This window comes from Ambystoma mexicanum, chromosome 4q (genome assembly GCF_040938575.1).
Source record: "Ambystoma mexicanum isolate Mex_15411 chromosome 4q, UKY_AmexF1_1, whole genome shotgun sequence".
Classification (NCBI taxonomy): domain Eukaryota; kingdom Metazoa; phylum Chordata; class Amphibia; order Caudata; family Ambystomatidae; genus Ambystoma; species Ambystoma mexicanum.
In genome coordinates this window covers 1,141,631,946-1,141,650,103 of record NC_090928.1, presented here as the reverse complement: position 1 = coordinate 1,141,650,103, position 18,158 = coordinate 1,141,631,946, and the positions used below count along the sequence as shown (strand labels likewise).

Below are 18,158 nucleotides of genomic sequence, written 5' to 3'. Positions count from 1 at the left end.
CTCCCCTCCTCCTACTACTGCTGCCCTCCACCTCATAACCTTCTACAACTACTCTCCTCCTCCCACCAACTACTCAAACAACCTCGTTTCACCCATTGCCATTTAATTCACATTTACTCCCTACACTAATCTCTCTACTCACTTGCTACAGAAACACTCACACTCAGACTGCAGAAGCACTTTCAATTCTACATGAATACCTCAGATGCTCAACGAATCTCCTGCACAAGCCGCTTCTCCCTCCGTCCTCCTGGCTGTCCTCCATCTCCAACTCTGACCTCACCCAAAAAAACACACTTCCTGTCCTCTGCTTAACTCTCCCTCCCCCCGTGAGGATCGGACAGCATTCCCTGGCCAAGTTCGGGGCATGTATGAGTGAGGAAAATTCATAAAAATGGAACTAAGCCCTGCCCACTTTCCCCACGCATACCAAAAACGGCAGCGTAGAAAGTTCAATGGCCCAGCTCGTGTTGTAGGCTCCATTTCTCTAAAGTTTGGGGAATGAGGGTTCTTTTCCCACTTTTGGCCACTGGTGGGTTAGTGGACTGTACCTGTTTAAGCAAACTCTGCGGTGGGAGTTGCCAGCCAGGACATGGGTTTCCATGCTGTGTCTGTGTGTGGCTGCAGCTAGTTTTTCGTTCTTCTGCCGGTATGCTGTGGCGATGTGATTTCTGCAGCGCTGTACCTTCTCATTGCGGTTTTCCTTCGCTGGTCTGGTTGTACAGCACTGATGTGGATTTCCTTGATGGGTCTTTGTGTGGCTGCAGCTAGTTTCTCGCTCTTCTATCGGTATGCTGTGCAATCGGATCTCTGCAGCGCTGTACATTCTCATTGCGGTTTTCCTTCGCTGGTCTGGTTGAGCGGTACTGATGTGGATTCCCTTGCTGGGTCTTTGTTGGTGGGGTTTGCATCAGGCTGACGGTTTCTTAAGCGAAGAGAAACACTGGCCATTATCAGAACTGTGAGGCAACTCTGGACACAAGGATCTGTAAAGAAACATGCTGGGACAGCGGGGGCAGGAAATGGGGCCTATCTGCTGCCACCATCCACCTCAGGGCTAGTCCTTGCTCTGGATGGCTGCCTGGTAGACCTCGCACCCAGAACTGAGAGGGGTTACCATCTTGACAAGTCCAGGTGCCTGGCCGTGTCACACCCTCCTAACTTGGACATCCTTAGAGGTCATCAGGGGTAATTTGCTGCTACCACTGCCGACTAACTTGTAGCCCTTTTGCTGCCCTTGAGACTCTTAACTCAGGGAGGCACAAAGGCAGGGCCACTTTGAAAATAATGTAAAAAGGGTTCTAGCAGAGTTTCTTACGTTTAGCAGTACTCACCCCTTGTACCTCCCATAACGACTCAACATCTTACAAACAGCTGCTAGGTTGAGAGACAGGGGTGGCAAATACTCCGGCCACCCTGACTGCGTCAACAGTATGTCGCTGATGTGATGCACGCAGGCTTAGGAAAAGCCGGAAGACAGAGAAGAAGATAAGAGTGTCATGGAGCACCAGGCCTCATCTAAACTGGGAACTGTTTCTGCAGACGCATGGCCTCTTCCCAGGTAAGACTGGGCATGCAGCTGGGCCAGCAGCACGTTAAGACAGACACGTCTGCTAATTTGAGACCGGACCTTACATTTAGTGATCCTGAGGGCAGGCAGGGTGGGATTCAGCGGATGAAGTCAGGTATGCCTATGTGTTATGATATGATAGTTTATTTATATAGCGCCTATACACAATGTGTTTCAAAGCGCTTCACAGCAAGGGAGGGAACAAGGGAAAATACAATGACATTCTTACAGGCCATGAACAATAAGAATGTGAAATTAACTATCGTACTCGGCCTGACGACATTTCAGATAGCGCAAGAGCTAAAACATAGATAGGAAGGAAATGGGAAACAGACAGGCGACTACCGTACTAGGCCTGACGACATTTCTGGCAGAGCCATAGATTAACTAGAGGTGAGGGAGGGGAAGGAGAAAGGAGGGAGAGGAAAAAAAACAAGCGACTACCATACTAGGCCTAACATTTCAGATAGTGCTGGGGATATGGGGGGGGAAGCAAAGGGAGGGGGAGGCGACAAACATTTGTTGCTATCATACTAGGTCCAGGGACATGTTTGTCATAGAATGGCAGCAACTAGACACAATAAATGTGATAAATGCTGGGACTATCCCAACCGTCACCCGCGTATCCTCCTTTGAGGGAGACTGTGGAACTCTGATGGCATGGAAGAACCACCCTCTCTGTGATGTGACCCCTTGAGGCGGTACATGGAGATATCCCCAGGGCTCCCCCACAGTCTACCCTCAGCTAAGCGAAGTGGTCAGCAGATGTCCAGTTCAGAAAACAAGGCCAGCATTTCCCAAGAGAAAATATGCCTTAGACACAGAAAAAAAAAGAGCTGTGGTCAGGGGCACCCATTACTCACAAGTATAAGAACCGCCCCAAGAAACTTAAATCAAAGTGTGATTTTACATGTACAGAAGACAAGCTGATGATTTGATGAACACCTCGAGCACCTTGTCCGGTTCCACACCAGAGCCGAATAAAAGAAATCAGACGGCAACCGAAGAAGCACACCCGCCCTGCCTCGCGGCACCCCTTGGCCTTGGGGCTGTGTCCGTAACCCTACAGTCCCCCTACCTGCACTTTTGGACACCTGCTGTCTGCACTTGCCCTTGCACCTCCACCTGCTGGCCGAACTTCTTGTTATTGTTTTGATCCCATGTACAGCACTGCCCCCTCCCCTTTCCCCTGGCGCTTCCCTTCCCCCCTCCCCTGCACTTGCGCGATCTCAATGTCACTTGGCCTAGTAAGATCGTTGTCTCTGTCCTCCCTCTGTTCCCCCTTCCTTGCCTCGTCGCACCTTGAAACACTTCTGTATAAGGTGCATTACAAATGCCATATCATATCATTATGTTATGTTATATTATCATATCATTCACAGTCAGAAGGAGAGAACCTGCATGGGACAAACCAAATAGGGCACCTGCTTGGGAAGATATAGAAGTTCAAGTGGTTAAAGTAACTGAGTCATCGTGCCAACTAACACAAGGCCAAACTGACAGGGAAAGCTACGGTTGAAAGCCTAATGAGAACCTGGGCCCAGAGGCTGGTAGGAGCCAGGCCCTGAAGACGAGGGCCAGGGGAATAGATTGCAGGGGTTCTAGGTCAGACACCTGTAGTAGCGGCAACACCACCAGCCCAAATGAAGACGTTTGCCACCGAAACTTCTACGCTTAATTCTAGATTAAGCATGAATAATTTGGCTGATACGAGTCTTTTAAAACCTATGGCATGCATCAGTTTCTGGTATGTGATATGTATATGCTAATAACCTCGAAAATAAAGATCGATTTCGATATATTTGTTCTGAAAGTATGCTTTTTGGGTATAAGGAATGCTTTTTTGGGTAGAAGGAAAATGCCAGGTAAAATGAAAGTTGAGCAAATTCGACAGGCCTGTTCGGATTTATCCAACCAATGGCCCAACCCAATTTAGTGGCATTTCATAAAGAGGTCAAAAGTTATAGAGGAAAAACCTTTTCTCATTTTCCTATATAAAGAATCCCATGTAACATTGTCTACACTGTGGCTCCTGCAAAACACTATTAGATGTGTCCATTTTAAGTACATGTGTATATGTGCGTGTGCCTATACATACACACAAAATATATGATCTAAATTGCATTTAATGTTTTGTGTCATTCATTTTAAAAAGCACTATAAATAGAAGAACCATATAGATAATTGGCGAAACGCAAACACCAACTAGGAGTTGGTGACTCCCCAGGCCAACTAGTGCCGTACAAACTCACCTACCTGACATCTACTGTTTGGGAAGTTGTTTAAAAGAGCATTATGGCAACTGTATAAGACATATAAAGCATGATGGGTCATATATAATCAATAAAAGGTTAAAGAGTGCATCTCATGTAAAAATCAGATTGGCGGAACACTATGTGCAACCTGGGGCTAGCTGCTAGTTCGCCAGAGGCAGCTCCTGCTACCGGGGTGATGCCGGATACCCAAGAGTTGCTTTCAGCTCCTGCTCATTAAATGTAAGTAGTCTTTCATAGTGCACACATTACCATCATTACAGGCCTTCATGCTCGAGAAGCTCCTAGTACAATACAACTACATTGTGAATCGACCCACCGCTTCTTGGACCTTGGATTGGGGACTATGAATATCAGTGTAACATCATAAAATTGCTTTTTGTGAATTTTGCTGATTTGTCACTGTACAGTTTGAAGGAAAGTCAGATGTATTTGTTTGAAAGGATCCAGTGAAGATGGTGCACAAGACATACCGTAGTGTCCACGGCCTTGACTTTCTCCGCAGGGATATGCTTTGGGGTGGATCCGCCCGCAGATAGGAGCACGCAACCTTCTGCTCCCAGGGTTACGATGACCAAGTTACAGCCTCTCTCCAGCAATATGGATGCCGCCTTCTCAGCTGCTTTAGGGCTGCAGACTGGAACACCGGTTAGGATTTCTGCCTGCACAAAAGAAAGAGAAAATTATACTATGGTGATTTATTACCTTTATGTAACAGCTTTTTGTGTCCAACTGAGCAACATTAAGCGCGTACAGTCAGGTTCCACCTCTTCAGTGTGTGCCATGAGGTTTAGGTGTTGAAGAATAAAAAGCCATTGCTCAGTATCTGACTCTCAGCCTCCAGTGCCACGGCAAGGTTTACTCAGGTTCCCGTGATCTGCTACTTTGGCGTCCCCCTTCCTCTCAATGGGGCCAGGTTGGATGTCTGAAAGGCCATTAAGTCCCCTCGAGGAACCTGTCTGCCAATGGCGACCTCAACATCCATGTACAACTAGTTGTTTTGTATAGTGAAGAATAATGAAAGAAATTGGATGATACATGAAATTGATGGCTTTAGAGCAGTGGAGGTCTTGATTGCTCAAGCCAACTGAAGGAATTTTGAAAAAAGATGTGGGGTTAGACTTCATGTTGTAATAATGAACTCAACATCCACCTAGAACTCACCATCCGGCCATGCCACCACCAGCCCACCACACCGTGCTCAAGCGCCGAGCCTGATCTTACGGAGGCCTGCACTGAAATTCCTTTCTGTGGGCTCTGGCCAAGGTTAGGTGCATGCCCACAACCAGGACACGACACTCGGCGAGTAAATTAGTGATTTGCTCCATGGTGTGTACTGCTCTTTAGGATTGGTCGTTAGTGCTGGAGTTTTATTGAGGCAGTGTCACTTGGTTGTGTAAAACTATTCTTTTTAGGGAGACTCTGATCTTGAGGAGTGTCATTTACATGTGATGGGAGCTCCGGAGAAAGTAGGATTGCCAAGGATGCCCAGATTGCCAATCCCCTGCCTCGGCTTTAGAGCACTTTCAGGAAGGAACTTTAAGTGCCACTTTCTCCGGATGATCTCAGGGGCTTCGGAAAGCTAGACTAAACTCATGTGACTAAGATATGTCAAGGTACATTTATGAATGCACTTGTGAATAAGGCATAAGACTGTGAATCGTAGCCAACTTTCAAGCTGAGGTTAGGCTTGGAACCTGTTCAGATAGTGGCATACTCTACTCTAGAACGCATCATGAAGTCACCCACCCCTGTCTTTTACTTACTAGGGATGCCGGGGAGAGCCTTGTTTGATGATGTGCGTCATTTGGAAGACGGCCTATGTAACAGAGTTGATTTCAGATGTTCGAGTTATGTATCTATCCACGAGGAGGACAATATCCCTTATGGAACGTTTGGCTCGGGCATAAACAGCTAGAAGGTCATGTAGGAGAGACCGGAGAGAGGGATTAGCTAGGAGTTTGTGGAGTCTACTATGGGAATCCCGGTCCTCCTGACTCACCTGTAGCCAATTGAACTACCCCAAGAGAGGGACTGAAGAAAAAAGAAAAGTAAGAGCGAGTCCGAAAGGAAGCAGAGTATGATGCCTGCCCTTCATAGTGCTTCCTCCCTGTGGACTATGCATGCTTTTATGCAGTTACTATAAGATGGCCACTGAAACGGAGGCACGTGGAAGATGCCGCAGTAGAATATGAGCGACAAAGGATCTATATGCCCAGAGAGCGTACAAGAACTGTGATCAATGCTCAGGACAGAACGCTTTGCCAAGACACGCTAGATCGATATTGCGATCAAAGTGTGATGTGACAAGTAGAAGAGGAAGACCCGAATCACGGTTCTTGCATTGGAGTGGCACGCATTGCTGCCCATGTCGACTAAGGTGATGCCGCATGTGGGCCCACATTTAGATTTGGTGATTCACACCGAAGGATATGTCTAGCCTTTGAGAGTCCAGATCGGTAGCGATCAAGCAGCAGTGTTAAAAGAAACACTATACAAGCGAGGGCGTTCCTAAAATGTACGCTCAATGTTTACAATTGTTCTGCGTGTGTGTAGAGGACCTCGCGGGAAGATGCTTAATTCAGTGACGGCCTTATGCACGCCATCATGGTTTAAACACTTAAACACGGCTCTAGGAAGTAATTTCTGTCTTGGCCCTATGAAAAAAAATGAAGGAAAATGGCCGTTCAACAAGGGAAGCATGCGACCTCTGACCTGATCCTAATAGTTTCCTGACCTATGCTCCGGAAGCACTGGATCGTCTTCCGATTAAACACTTGGATTTTGAAGGTCTCAAGAAACATTGGTCGGTTTGGGTAACCGTAATCCATTCATTTCGGTAACTTTTCTTTCTGGTTTGTTTTGTGTAGCAGTGAACGGGTGAACGTTGCGCTGAATACTTAGGAGCGCAAAGGCTGCTTGTCAGCTGTTCCTGCTTTTTTATGTATGTCTATTGGAGGCGCTTGTGTTTAACTTTACTGCTGGGAAGCTTTCTTTTAATTTCTTTCATGTGGTTCGAGGACAAAAGCATGTCAAGTGAATGCTTGCAAAGGTATCGAGTCTGCTTGTTTGCTTAGCCTGTAACATTTGCGCTTGCCTTTCAGATCTTCCTGGAACTGTTTGCCAGAAAGCTGGGGCCTGTCCAAACTGGAATGTCTGTGGCTTGGAGACCAGATGTACCTGATCCTCCGCTTTGAAGTTTATTAGAGGAATGCAGGGTTCTTTCGTCCGTGTATATAAATAAATAAAGCACCCCGGGTGAAAGTTGGAGCTGGAGAGAAAAGGTTTTGAATGCCAGGAATAAAATTAGCCTGGCATCAATAAAGTGCACACTAGATGCCAGATATGCTGGCATTGTGTGCTTGAGATCAGCGAGATTTGCATAAGGCAACACTGGCAGGGGGGGAGGGGGAGGACTCATTAATATAACAATTGAATATGGTGACCAGAAATTAGCATATCAAGGTGCCCTCTGAAAAAAGTGGGGGAAATGGAAATCCTGAAAAAAGTGGGGGGACGGACTCCGTTCACCCACGTGTACCCGCGACTTGAGCCCTGTCACACTGGAAAATGTGAGCTTCCATGCGGACAGAATGGTCCAGTTTTTAGGTCTGGCGAAGAGAGGTTGGACTCTCACCCAGAGCTAAAACATCTGCTGTTGGGAAAACATTGAGACGGTCTCCAAAGCTTTAATGGTCAGACACACGGAGCCAAGTGCACCGGTTTTCATTGGTGGTTCAGCACACTCAACTATTTTGATTGGCCATTCAGTGTATCAACTTGCATAAAGAAATCTGTGTGTGGGAGTGGAGGAGGCAGTCCTCCATTTTCCTCCCCAATGCCTTGCCGCCTTCGCTGCGCTTCTTCAACAGCGCACTCTGCTCCAAACAGGCATCAAGCTCTTTGACACACATTGTGTATAGGCGCTATATAAATAAACTATTATATCATATCATCCTAGTCCTCAAGCAATGGGAATAGGAGTTGGGAGGATTGCAGGACGGACCCCCTCCAGCGTTCCACGGTTCTCTATTACCTTTGTGAGCAGGCAGTGCTGGAAATGGAAACCATTCACTGTGGGATCCCACCAGCAGAGGTCGCGCAACGTGCAGGGGTGTCATAGGTTAGGGGGTGGCGGGGGAGAATTTTCTTAGCCCCCACTTGTAATAAACATTTCCATTTGATTGATTAATACATTATTAACAACTGGAAAATATCCCATGCGAGGAGGGGCGTTTCCTATAATGTTGCAAGCAAATTATAAAATGTGCACATCCTTTAAACGTGGAAAGCTGTACTTCAATATTAATTTTCCTCAGAGTACGATGGTATTCACAAGTGTTTTTACCAGACGTTCCAGTAGCCTAGTGGGTAAGGCTCTGGACTTTGCACCTGACGATCCAAGTTCGAATCCTGGGACCCCTTTATTAAATGAGGCAGAGTGAATTCTGCAACATTTAGCACGAGCGAATATGTACAACTGCAGGAGCCTTTGCACGGAGGGAGCCACAGTGTCGTCTAGGACAGTATAGAAAGAGAACATTTGCTTGAGTGCAAGGAGTGCACTACTGGTTAATAGTTGTGTACTTATTATTAGGATAACTTTCAAAGCACCAAATGGGTTTGGTGATTTTTTTTGCTTAAGTTTTTCAAAAATGTTTTTTCAGAAATATTCATACATAGCAAATGAAGATGTCAATATGCATGACAGATGAAATGACAGTGGGTCTATTAGAAACATTAGTATTCAAGAAAAACAATTAGAAACATCCATATGTGTTCCTACATGGTAATGCGTATGTTACTGTATGTCCCATGACCAAATTGATTTGATACAATTAGTAATGTCTGTCTATACGTGCTGTGATTACATGGTAATGAAAATGTCCATTTATACTGTATGCATCTTGTACTGGGTCCATGTGTTAATATCCCTGCAAAAATATCGAGATACAAGAATGGCGCCATATTTTTGCGGGCCCCCGCAACCCTTATATTATTTTAAAGGGAGTAGGGAACACCCCCGCAGCCCCCGCTCCCATTTACCCCAAAAAGTATCCCCAATAATAATATCGCTAATGGCCTTTACGGACGACCATACATATGGTGATATTATTGGGGGGAAAATATTACCTGATATCCTTGTACTGTATGTGCCCCGTCTACACTTGTTCGCACTCTAGAGCTTCTTCAGGGCATAACATGGTTATAACTTGCAGCAGTAATGGCATTCTTAGTCTAGACAACACCTTATATGATTCGTAAATGCCAGTTATGGTATGATATTTATAACGCGCTTAATACCCAGCGGTTTCTAACCGCGGAACCGGTGATGGAACCTGTGTTGCTCCGTGTCATCTTGCTTCCAAGGCGAGCACGTTGCCCCTGAGCTATCCTCCCAAGACTAATAACCATGTTATACTAATAACATGCTGTGAAAAGAAGAAAAAGGAAAAAACAAACAGACCATGGCAATGTTGCTTTAAATGAGAAAAATCAAAGTATAAAGTTCCCTTATGGCAGGAATCAAACTCTGCACTTGAGACTAGCCATTGGCAAGTTGGCCAGTAAGAGGTGCTTTACTGTGTGCATGTAGAGAAACGAGGGTGCAGGTGACTGGTTGCAACTTGATGTTTTTACCCCTGCCTTATGGGTTCATGCTTGCCTCTATTTCCAGTCAACATTCAGATAGTACTGCACAGAAATTGGCAATTACTTTTATTAGACTCAGACACTGTCCAATACATTGAAATCCTATGATGATATACCGCAAGCCAGTGGCCTTTAGGAATCAGCTATGTCCCAGCGACAGACCTAAAACAATCGAAAGTGCATGTACTACTTGACTAGAATGAAGAATCTTAGGCTGCCACAAGAGTCTCCTCTGCTCAACTTGTCAATAGCTCTTACCAAGCTACCGACTTGCAGAAATCATTAGAGCAGAAAGTTAGGGTCATTGATGTTTCATTAACTGCAGACGTACATTTACAATATACATCATCATAAGTAGATGTCAAAAAATGTATGCTGCAAGCACCATCAGTGAAATCAGAATCAACACCCAATGGATAACCAACATGACTTAAGACTCCCTGGACTTGAAAAGGTCTGGAAAATGGAGAGAGGAGGCGGCAGGGTGTTCACACTGCACCAAAGGGTACAGCACTTTATCTTTATTCAGAGATCAATTAGCATAAGTTTAAACATAGATCCTGAGCTAACCTTTTCATCGAACTGATGAACACAATATACAAGTCCTGTGTATGAATACTGTCCAAGTGTGTCATCGTATTATAGAATGATGACCCCATCTGGGGGGTAACGAATGGAGCACAATTTTGTATACCCGCTGGCATGCATGTGCGTGACCCACATTGTTCACCTCCTCCAGTTTTGTGCATGTTAATTCCTCCATAGCAACCAAACAGTTCATAGCACAGAATAAAAGTATCTGTGTTCGCGAAGTACATTAGCAAACATGTATTATGGCATATGTGAATGGTCAGGAATGAGACTCGGATACAAGGGATTTACAGTTTTGGTCAAAGACTTTTATTAGAATAAAAGGGGGTGCGGAAATGCCTCTTCGTCCCTGCACTAGAGGCGTTTCCCTATCTAAAACCAAAACTAAGGTTCTGTTGATGTCAGAATGTCCAAAACAAAACTGTCCTGTGTCCAAAGCACTATTCTGACCCTCACACGCTAATAAAATAAACTCTAAGATGAAAAGGGTAATGTCTTTGGCCTTGAGTGATTGATAAATGTTCAAAAGAAAAATACAGAACATCAACACAAAAGGCCCAGAAGGATAGCGTTCGTTGTTCCAGAGGGCGATTCCCTTCCCCTGGATTTCTCTTCCCTCTGTTGTATCTCCAAAAGATATCAGTTCATTGAGTTTCTCTTCCTTCACAACATAGCAAGACAACTTGTTTCTTTATCTTTTATCTTGTTAGGATACCCGGTGTACTCCCCTGCCAGATTTTCCATCCTCTTTTCTCTGGCTTTACACAGACTTTTGCTCGTCCTAATATATCTTTCTCAGGACCCCTTTCTGTGGAAATGTATCTCTTATGCACTGTTCAGTTTGTCCGTGCCTGGTGTATTTCCCTACCAGGGCTTTCTTATTCACACCTGTAACTGCCTGGTATAGTCTCTTGCCAGGGCTTTCTTGCAACTGCTCGGTATACTCTACTGCCAGGACTTCTCATAAACATGCTTGCAGCTTTACTTTGTTTGATTTACCCTCCTGTGTGAGCTTTTCTTCTGCGGGCCTTGCACACTTCCAACCGTGATGTCTTCCCGACTTTGCAGTATCTAGTACTGAATCTGCCTGGTATAGTATCCAGTCAGGGATTTTCTTACGTGTCTATTTCATACACTCACAAACTGGTAAGTCCTTGGCTTCTCTTCAGTTTTCCCATTTAACAAAATGCCCACCGGCTTTGCCACTTTTCAATACTTAGTTTGTTTTATAGCTTAGTTGCATGCTGCATGGCTGCCCGAACGCCCCGTTGGGGACTCACCGGCTCTTGCTAGCGTGTTTCTTTCTTTCTGCGGCAAACCGGTGACAAGTGATCCGTGTCTCTTCTTGTCTTGCCGCTTTCAGTCTTTGGTTTCTCTGCCTGCTGCAGTCCGCACTGGGCTCTTCAGCTCTTCTGGGGCACATGCTGAGGGCTCAGTCCAACTCTCAACCTAACCCTGCTTCCCAGAATGCCCAAACGCCCAGGGCTGATGCATGGGGGTCGGGGGGAATGATGGGAGGAAACATCTGACAATCCACAGGTTCCTGATGGGGGGGGGCAGGTGGAGGGGAGATGCCAAGCCCTAGAGGAAGCTTCCTTTCTTTTCCAGACAGAACCCCTAGAAACCTCAGTGCCTGAAAATGGCTCTTCTAACCCGCAATGTTAGAACCCAAATAGCAAAGGGTAAGAAGAAGAGGCCAAAGAAGAACCCACTTTGTGGAGGAAATCCGGATCAACCCCTTTGAAAGAGAGGAATCCCTGGAGCATTCAGGTAAGGAAATCCTCCCTTTCAGGAATTGGGGGATCCCTCCCTAAGTAAAACGGGTCCCAAAAGACCCTGAGTGGGACGGGGTAAGTATGGAGACCTACCCAAACTAGAAACTATTCAAACCCCAAAATGCGAGCCATATAGAATAGGAACGGAGGTGTCCTTCCCCCAAACAGGTTCTGAGAACTGCCCCCAGGAAAAGGGGGACAGCAAAGAATCGGAGGAGAAAGAGGATTCCCCAAATCTACCCATTGTTAGTTGTAAAATGCTCTTTACAGATTCCCGATCTGCAACACAGAAAATCACCCATGATCACAGTGTCGGAGTTCAATATTAAGAAAATGACCACCGGCTGGCAAATAACTGACACTTTCTTTGCACCCTGGAGGAGAAAGAAGACAGATTTTATGTACCGGTAAGGGTGCAGGATCAATGTGAATTATCAGCTCTGGGTGATACTGGATCCCAAGCCACCATCCTGTCCAAAAAGGCTGTGACCAACGAAACTCAGGACGGGCGAGGGCCACCAAATTCCCCCCACACCACTGCCCGGAGAACTCCAAAACATCAACGGGAATGACATTTCCGTCAAAGGGACTGCGGATCTGGAAATAAAAATTGGGCGACATCGATTAAAATTTCTGGTGATATTCGTGATTCCAGAGGGCACAACTTCTTTACTGGGGTTTAATCTCCTGAGAAGGTTATCACCTCTGACTGACTATGTAAATAAGATCTTATGGACCCAGACTAACCGGCTTATAAAATTAAAAATGAGTACTAGTTATATAAGCATGAATGGCACCTGTCATTTAATTGATCACATTTCTGGGAAGGTAGAATTCCATTTCAAGAATAACCAGGTCCCAAACCGGTCATCTCTGTAGGAGAACAAAACTGGTGATGGGAATCCTTCTACATTCTTGAAAATCAACCTTCCACCCACCCAGTTTAGGGCCAATCCACACTGGAAGGGGATACATTGAAATGTTACACCAGTCCAAAATCAAAAGAAACCTTGAGTACCGTGAAAACTGACAAGGAAGAACCCGCTCAAAGTTTGATGGACATTCAGAAAAAGGGCGAACAGTTGTTTTTCCGCATTCAGTTAAAGGAGGGGGAGGAGCCGGTGCTTGCCAGAGTGTGCCTGAATAATAGAAGGAGCTTCATCAGCTAAGTATTATTCAGGAAACTCCCAAAAGATAAGACCATTCCCACATTTAAATTGAATGACAAATGGGAAGTAGGTCTGGAAACCCCACATTCCAAACATCTCCTGCCTAGAAGGTGTATGCTAAATATTTCTATTGGCAACAAAAGCAAAGCATAATTGTTGGGTCGTGAGAGATGTCCCTTCCGCCTTTTATCTGGGCATTGGCATTCTCAACCGATTCACAATCAATTTGGACCCAATTAACAATAAAGCCTGGTCCTGACTTGGGGTTAAGCCCATGGGCTTTGGCAACATGGAAAAAGCATTCCGGTCAGCTCAATTGCTGTTTTATGCGATTGAAGCTCAAGTGCAAGAAGAGGTTACCATCCCAGGACAGGTGTGACAATTTAATATTACCCTCAAAACAAGGACAGATCCTCAAACTATACAAATTTAAACTTCCACCTCTAATAACAAGGTTTGTATTTAAATGCGAGACCTCAAGTTCACCTAGAACACAACACTATTTGAATATTGGTGGATAACAGCAAAGTATCACTTTGGGCGCAGACACCTTTGTTGGAATGGCGGTTGATGTCCAACATTATTTCTATTGATTTAGGTAATGACATCATGGGACCAATCCCAAAGGACTGTTTCAACATCAGCAACAGTATTCCTCCAGAAAATATTTTTACTAGTCATGGGGGGAATTTCATGGTGTACTCTACCTGCCCCTACGGGGGGGTAGAGGTGACCTGTGGCATCAGGAGGGAGGAGGTAGTGTTCAGAGTCAAGGAGCACTACCGCAAAACCCTGGAACCTACTGTACAGGTCAACACCATCAAAAGATATCTCTCCACCCAACTGAAGGATGCCGCTGAAATCGCCAAGCCCGCGGTCTTTCCAGGTTTCAAGCAGATGGTTGAGGAAAGGATCAATCTTGCTGATGCTTGTGAGACTGAGGAGCAAAGGCAAAAGCTGAAACAGGTTTTCCTGGAATTCCGAGATATCGTTTCAGTGGACTCATATGACTGTGGACGCACATCCATTAATTCAACCACCATACCTATGGTCCTGTATTTGTGAAACAATAGTGATTTCCTCTCGCACCCATGGAATCACTTACAGAGATTATTAAGAACTTAGAATCCCGTGGGATAATTTGTCCGATCCACAGTACCCTCAACAACCCAGTACTCAAACTAAACGGCCAATGGAGACTATGTGCAGACGTGAAGGAGTTGAGAAAACGGGTCCACATGTCAAGGTGGCCACTTCCCTACATCGATCAAGGGCTGGCACAGATCCAAGGGTCAAAGATGTACACTGCCATTGACCTGACCAACAGCTATTGGCCAGTACCCGTGAGTAGGGAAGACCAGTACAAGTTTGCCTTTACCTTTGAGAGTCAGCAGTATATGTGGACCCGAACCCCCTTTGGATACATAAACTCTGGCAATGAGTTCAACATCTTCCTACATAAGGCCATGCCTGACTTGGGCGAAAGGGGAAATCTTGCCTACATAGATGATGTTCTGATCAAGAGCTCAACTGTGGAGGAACACATAGCAGAAATCTGCTATGTTCTAACCAAGTTGCAGAAAGTCGGAGCAAAACGGTCCTTTCAGAAGGCACAGTGGTGCAAGACCCGAGTGAACTTCTTAGGGCACAAGTTCACCCCTCAGAGTCTTAATCCCCAGGCGAAGAAGGTGGAAGCCTACTTGGAATCACTAATTATAGTCGGAAATTCATTGAAGACTATGCAGAGGTCTCTCGACCCTTGGTCCATTAATTAAAGGCCGGAGTCAAGTGGGAGTGAGGTACGGAACAAGCCGAGGTAGTTAAACAACGGAAAAGAAGCCTTTCCCAGGCTCCTTGTTTGGCTTTCCCCATAAAGAACAAGGAGTTCTTCGTGGAGTAGGGGTTCTCAGCTATTTGCCTAACAGCGATGTTCTATCAAAAGCATGACAAGATCAACACAGTCATCTCGTATGCGATCAAGACTTTGTCCTCTGTGGAGGAAAAATTCAACGACTCCGAGAAGGCATTCCTGGCAATGGTGTGTGCGTTGAAAAATGACTGCCCAGTCATCCAGGGGAGCACATCATTGTCGAGACTCCTCACCAACCCTTGCAGTATCTCCAAAGTGGCAGAATCCGGGCAGGAACGTTAGTAATTGCAGAATTACTTGCTGGATTTTGTCCATGCAAGGCTTTCCTGTTGAGGTCAGATATGACCAAAGAGGCCCCTAGCGCAATGTTTGGCGGACTTGCATGATTGTGTTCAAGAAAACTATCTTGCAGATGAAAATCTAATGACCAACAAGAACATGTAGGCATATTTCACTTCCCTACACAAGGACTATGAAGAAGACACGTGTCATGGGATACCCACAATTTATGTGGATGGTTGCTCCTACCATGTTGATAACAACAGGGAAAAATAACTAGTGGCTGGCATTGGGAATGCCTGGGTGAATGATACCCCAGAACCCTCTCTGATGGTTACAAAATAGAAGATCAAAGTAGTCGGGTTGTTGATGGCCGTTCATCAAACCATCCTCAATGCAGTACACCATCAACTCAATGAACTGGTCACAATTACTTGCTCTGTTTATGTAAGGAGTGGGTTTGTGGAGAACCTGATTAACTGGAAGAATCGAGACATGCTTTGTGCCTACAATAAACCCTTAAAGCATGCCTAACTGATCCAGTCAATTGACAATCTGGTGACCTCCAATGAGAGGACCATCTATTGGAAGAAGATAAGAGGGCATTCCAAAATAGAGAGACCAGATAACACTGGTAACAAACTGGCTGATCAAGTGACAAAACAGAGCTCTGCAAGGGGATTTCATAGAAACAGAATCTCTGCTGGGGGAAATCCAAGTTGCTGCTGTCACCAGGTCACAAACTCGTGTGAATAGTGAACTATTCACTGCCCAGTGGAGTAAAGATTCCCCTGATGCAGATTTGATCGCTGTACAGAATGAGGACCCGATCATTGGAAAATTCTATCAAGACCCTGTGAGTTTTCCTCTAATAAAGTCGGATTATACAGGTAAAGAGAATCTCCGGGTGTTAATGAAGTTTTCCAAGATGTTCTGGATCCAAGACGGTTTGTTGGTAAGGAGAGCACTATCTGGCTCTGACCATTGGGTGGTATCTACCTCATTCAGGAGCCTGATGTTGAACCACGCTCATGACGCGGCCACTGACGGTCATAGCGGGTTTCATACGGCATTGGAAATCTTACACAAGGTTGCCTACTCACCACACATGTGCCAGGACCTTGACATTTACCTAAAGGGGTGTCTTGTGTGTGCTCAACTTCAACCCAGTTCACTCTCACACACAGCTCCCCTAAAAAAAGGGGAATGAAACTGCCTTGGTCAGATTGGCAAGTCAATTTCATTGGGCCAGTGATTTGCTCTTCTAGAGGAAACAAGTACATGTTGACTGTGACATGTTTGTTCACAAAGTGGGTAGAATGTCTTCCAGCCCCGAATTGTAAGGCAGAGACAACTACTGCACTAATGATTAACCACATCTTCTCTCGTTTCTAACTCTCGCAAAGGATGGAGTCGGACCGAGGAAGCCATTTTACCACTGAGGTGATGATGAAGATGTGGGAGATTCTAGTGGTAAAAGGAAAAATCCACGTTGCCTACCACGCGGGGAGGGAGGAGGGCTAGAGAGATATAACAATACAATTGTGAGTATCTCAAAGAAGTTTGTGGCAAACTCTGGACCCAGTTGGGACATCCGATTACCGCTTGTCCTGATGGCTATTAGGTCTACACCATTTCAGCTTATGACAGGACAAAGTATGGTGTTACCTCAACATCTGCTCTACAGAACTTAGGAGCAGACGTTGATAAATGCGTCCACTACTCGTGAGTACATTGAAAAGGTAAGGAAACACCTCCAGCACGCTTTTGCTTATGCTCTGCGCAATTTTGAAAAGTTGGCTGAAGGAATGAAGACCTAGTATGATCTAAAGACCACCGAGAAAGTGTATGAAGTAGGGGACAAGGTTTACTGTACAATTTTAAAGTAATCATACCAAGGAGCAGTTGTTTCTCCCGTCTTGGCGTGGGGCCTTTGAAATTGTACATAAAATATCACCTGTTGGCTACAAGATTCGCATCCCAAAGGATAACAAACAGAAGAAAAAATTGGTCCACATCAATCAGTTGAAAAGCTGCCATCGCAGAAGAGCTTTACGACTGATTGAGGAGCCAAATGAAGGTCGAGCAGAGGAACCATTTGAGGAATACATATAAATACAGGGAGTAATTTGGTTAGTGCTCATTGTAAAGGGAAACAAAATAAATAAATAAGGTTTTGTAAAGTGGTGAAAATGTCTTGTGTTATAATTGTATGCTGCTATTGTTTTTGTCCATTCTGTGTAAACATTCCGGGGAAATATGTTGTGTAAAAAGTACTGAACCTCTCTTTTTCTATTTGCAACATAATTAACTTCATTCACTTCCAGCCTGGAGGCAAGAGGGATGTCTGAGGGACCCCAAGGAACCCGGAAAGAAGAAGGAAAGGGGGTGCCATGCTACACCCCCCAACCCGAAGACAGAAGGAGAGGCTGGAGTGCCCACTCCATAATGAAGGAAATTGAGCTGGACGGGCTCCAACCGAAAGAAAAATATATAAGAAGAAAAAAAGGGGACTTTGGATGAAAACCCCACTCTGCCCAGCTCTGCCCTACGAAAGAATCCTGGAAGAACGGGGGGCATGTGGGGTGTAGTCAAAGGCGCCAAACCAATGGAACTGAAGGGCCCACTGGTTAAAAAAGTGACTTGCCAGCCTTCATAAAGAAATTACAAAGCCTTCACACTGAACACGGGCCTATTAAGGCAAACTGTGGGGTTTCTCCAAGTAACACAAGGAAATGCCATGTTGAAAAGGCCTATCTGTCATTCCAAAAGGAAAAGCAGAATTTTAATTCACAGTGGCAGAAGACATTTATAGGTCCCTTTTACATGAAAAACAGGATTTTCAAACACTGACACCAAAACGGCTGTGCATGTGTGTTTACAGTTTAAGGAAAGACATGTGAAAAATTATCCCCTGCCAACATAAAGATGTCAGGGAACAGAATTTGTGTGCGTTGACAAGATGTAATGCATATTATG

At 45.2% G+C, this 18,158-nt stretch overlaps 1 protein-coding gene across 2 annotated transcripts in view; it reads right to left on the bottom strand.

Annotated features, from left to right (window-relative positions):
• RBKS (ribokinase) overlaps positions 1-18,158 on the bottom strand; it is a 589,003-nt gene that overhangs the window by 218,425 nt on the left and 352,420 nt on the right. For both annotated transcript variants that reach the window (XM_069608728.1, XM_069608727.1), the window contains one exon: positions 4,317-4,505. In XM_069608728.1, the coding sequence (XP_069464829.1) occupies positions 4,317-4,505 (189 nt within the window). The remainder of the gene's footprint in view (positions 1-4,316; positions 4,506-18,158) is intronic.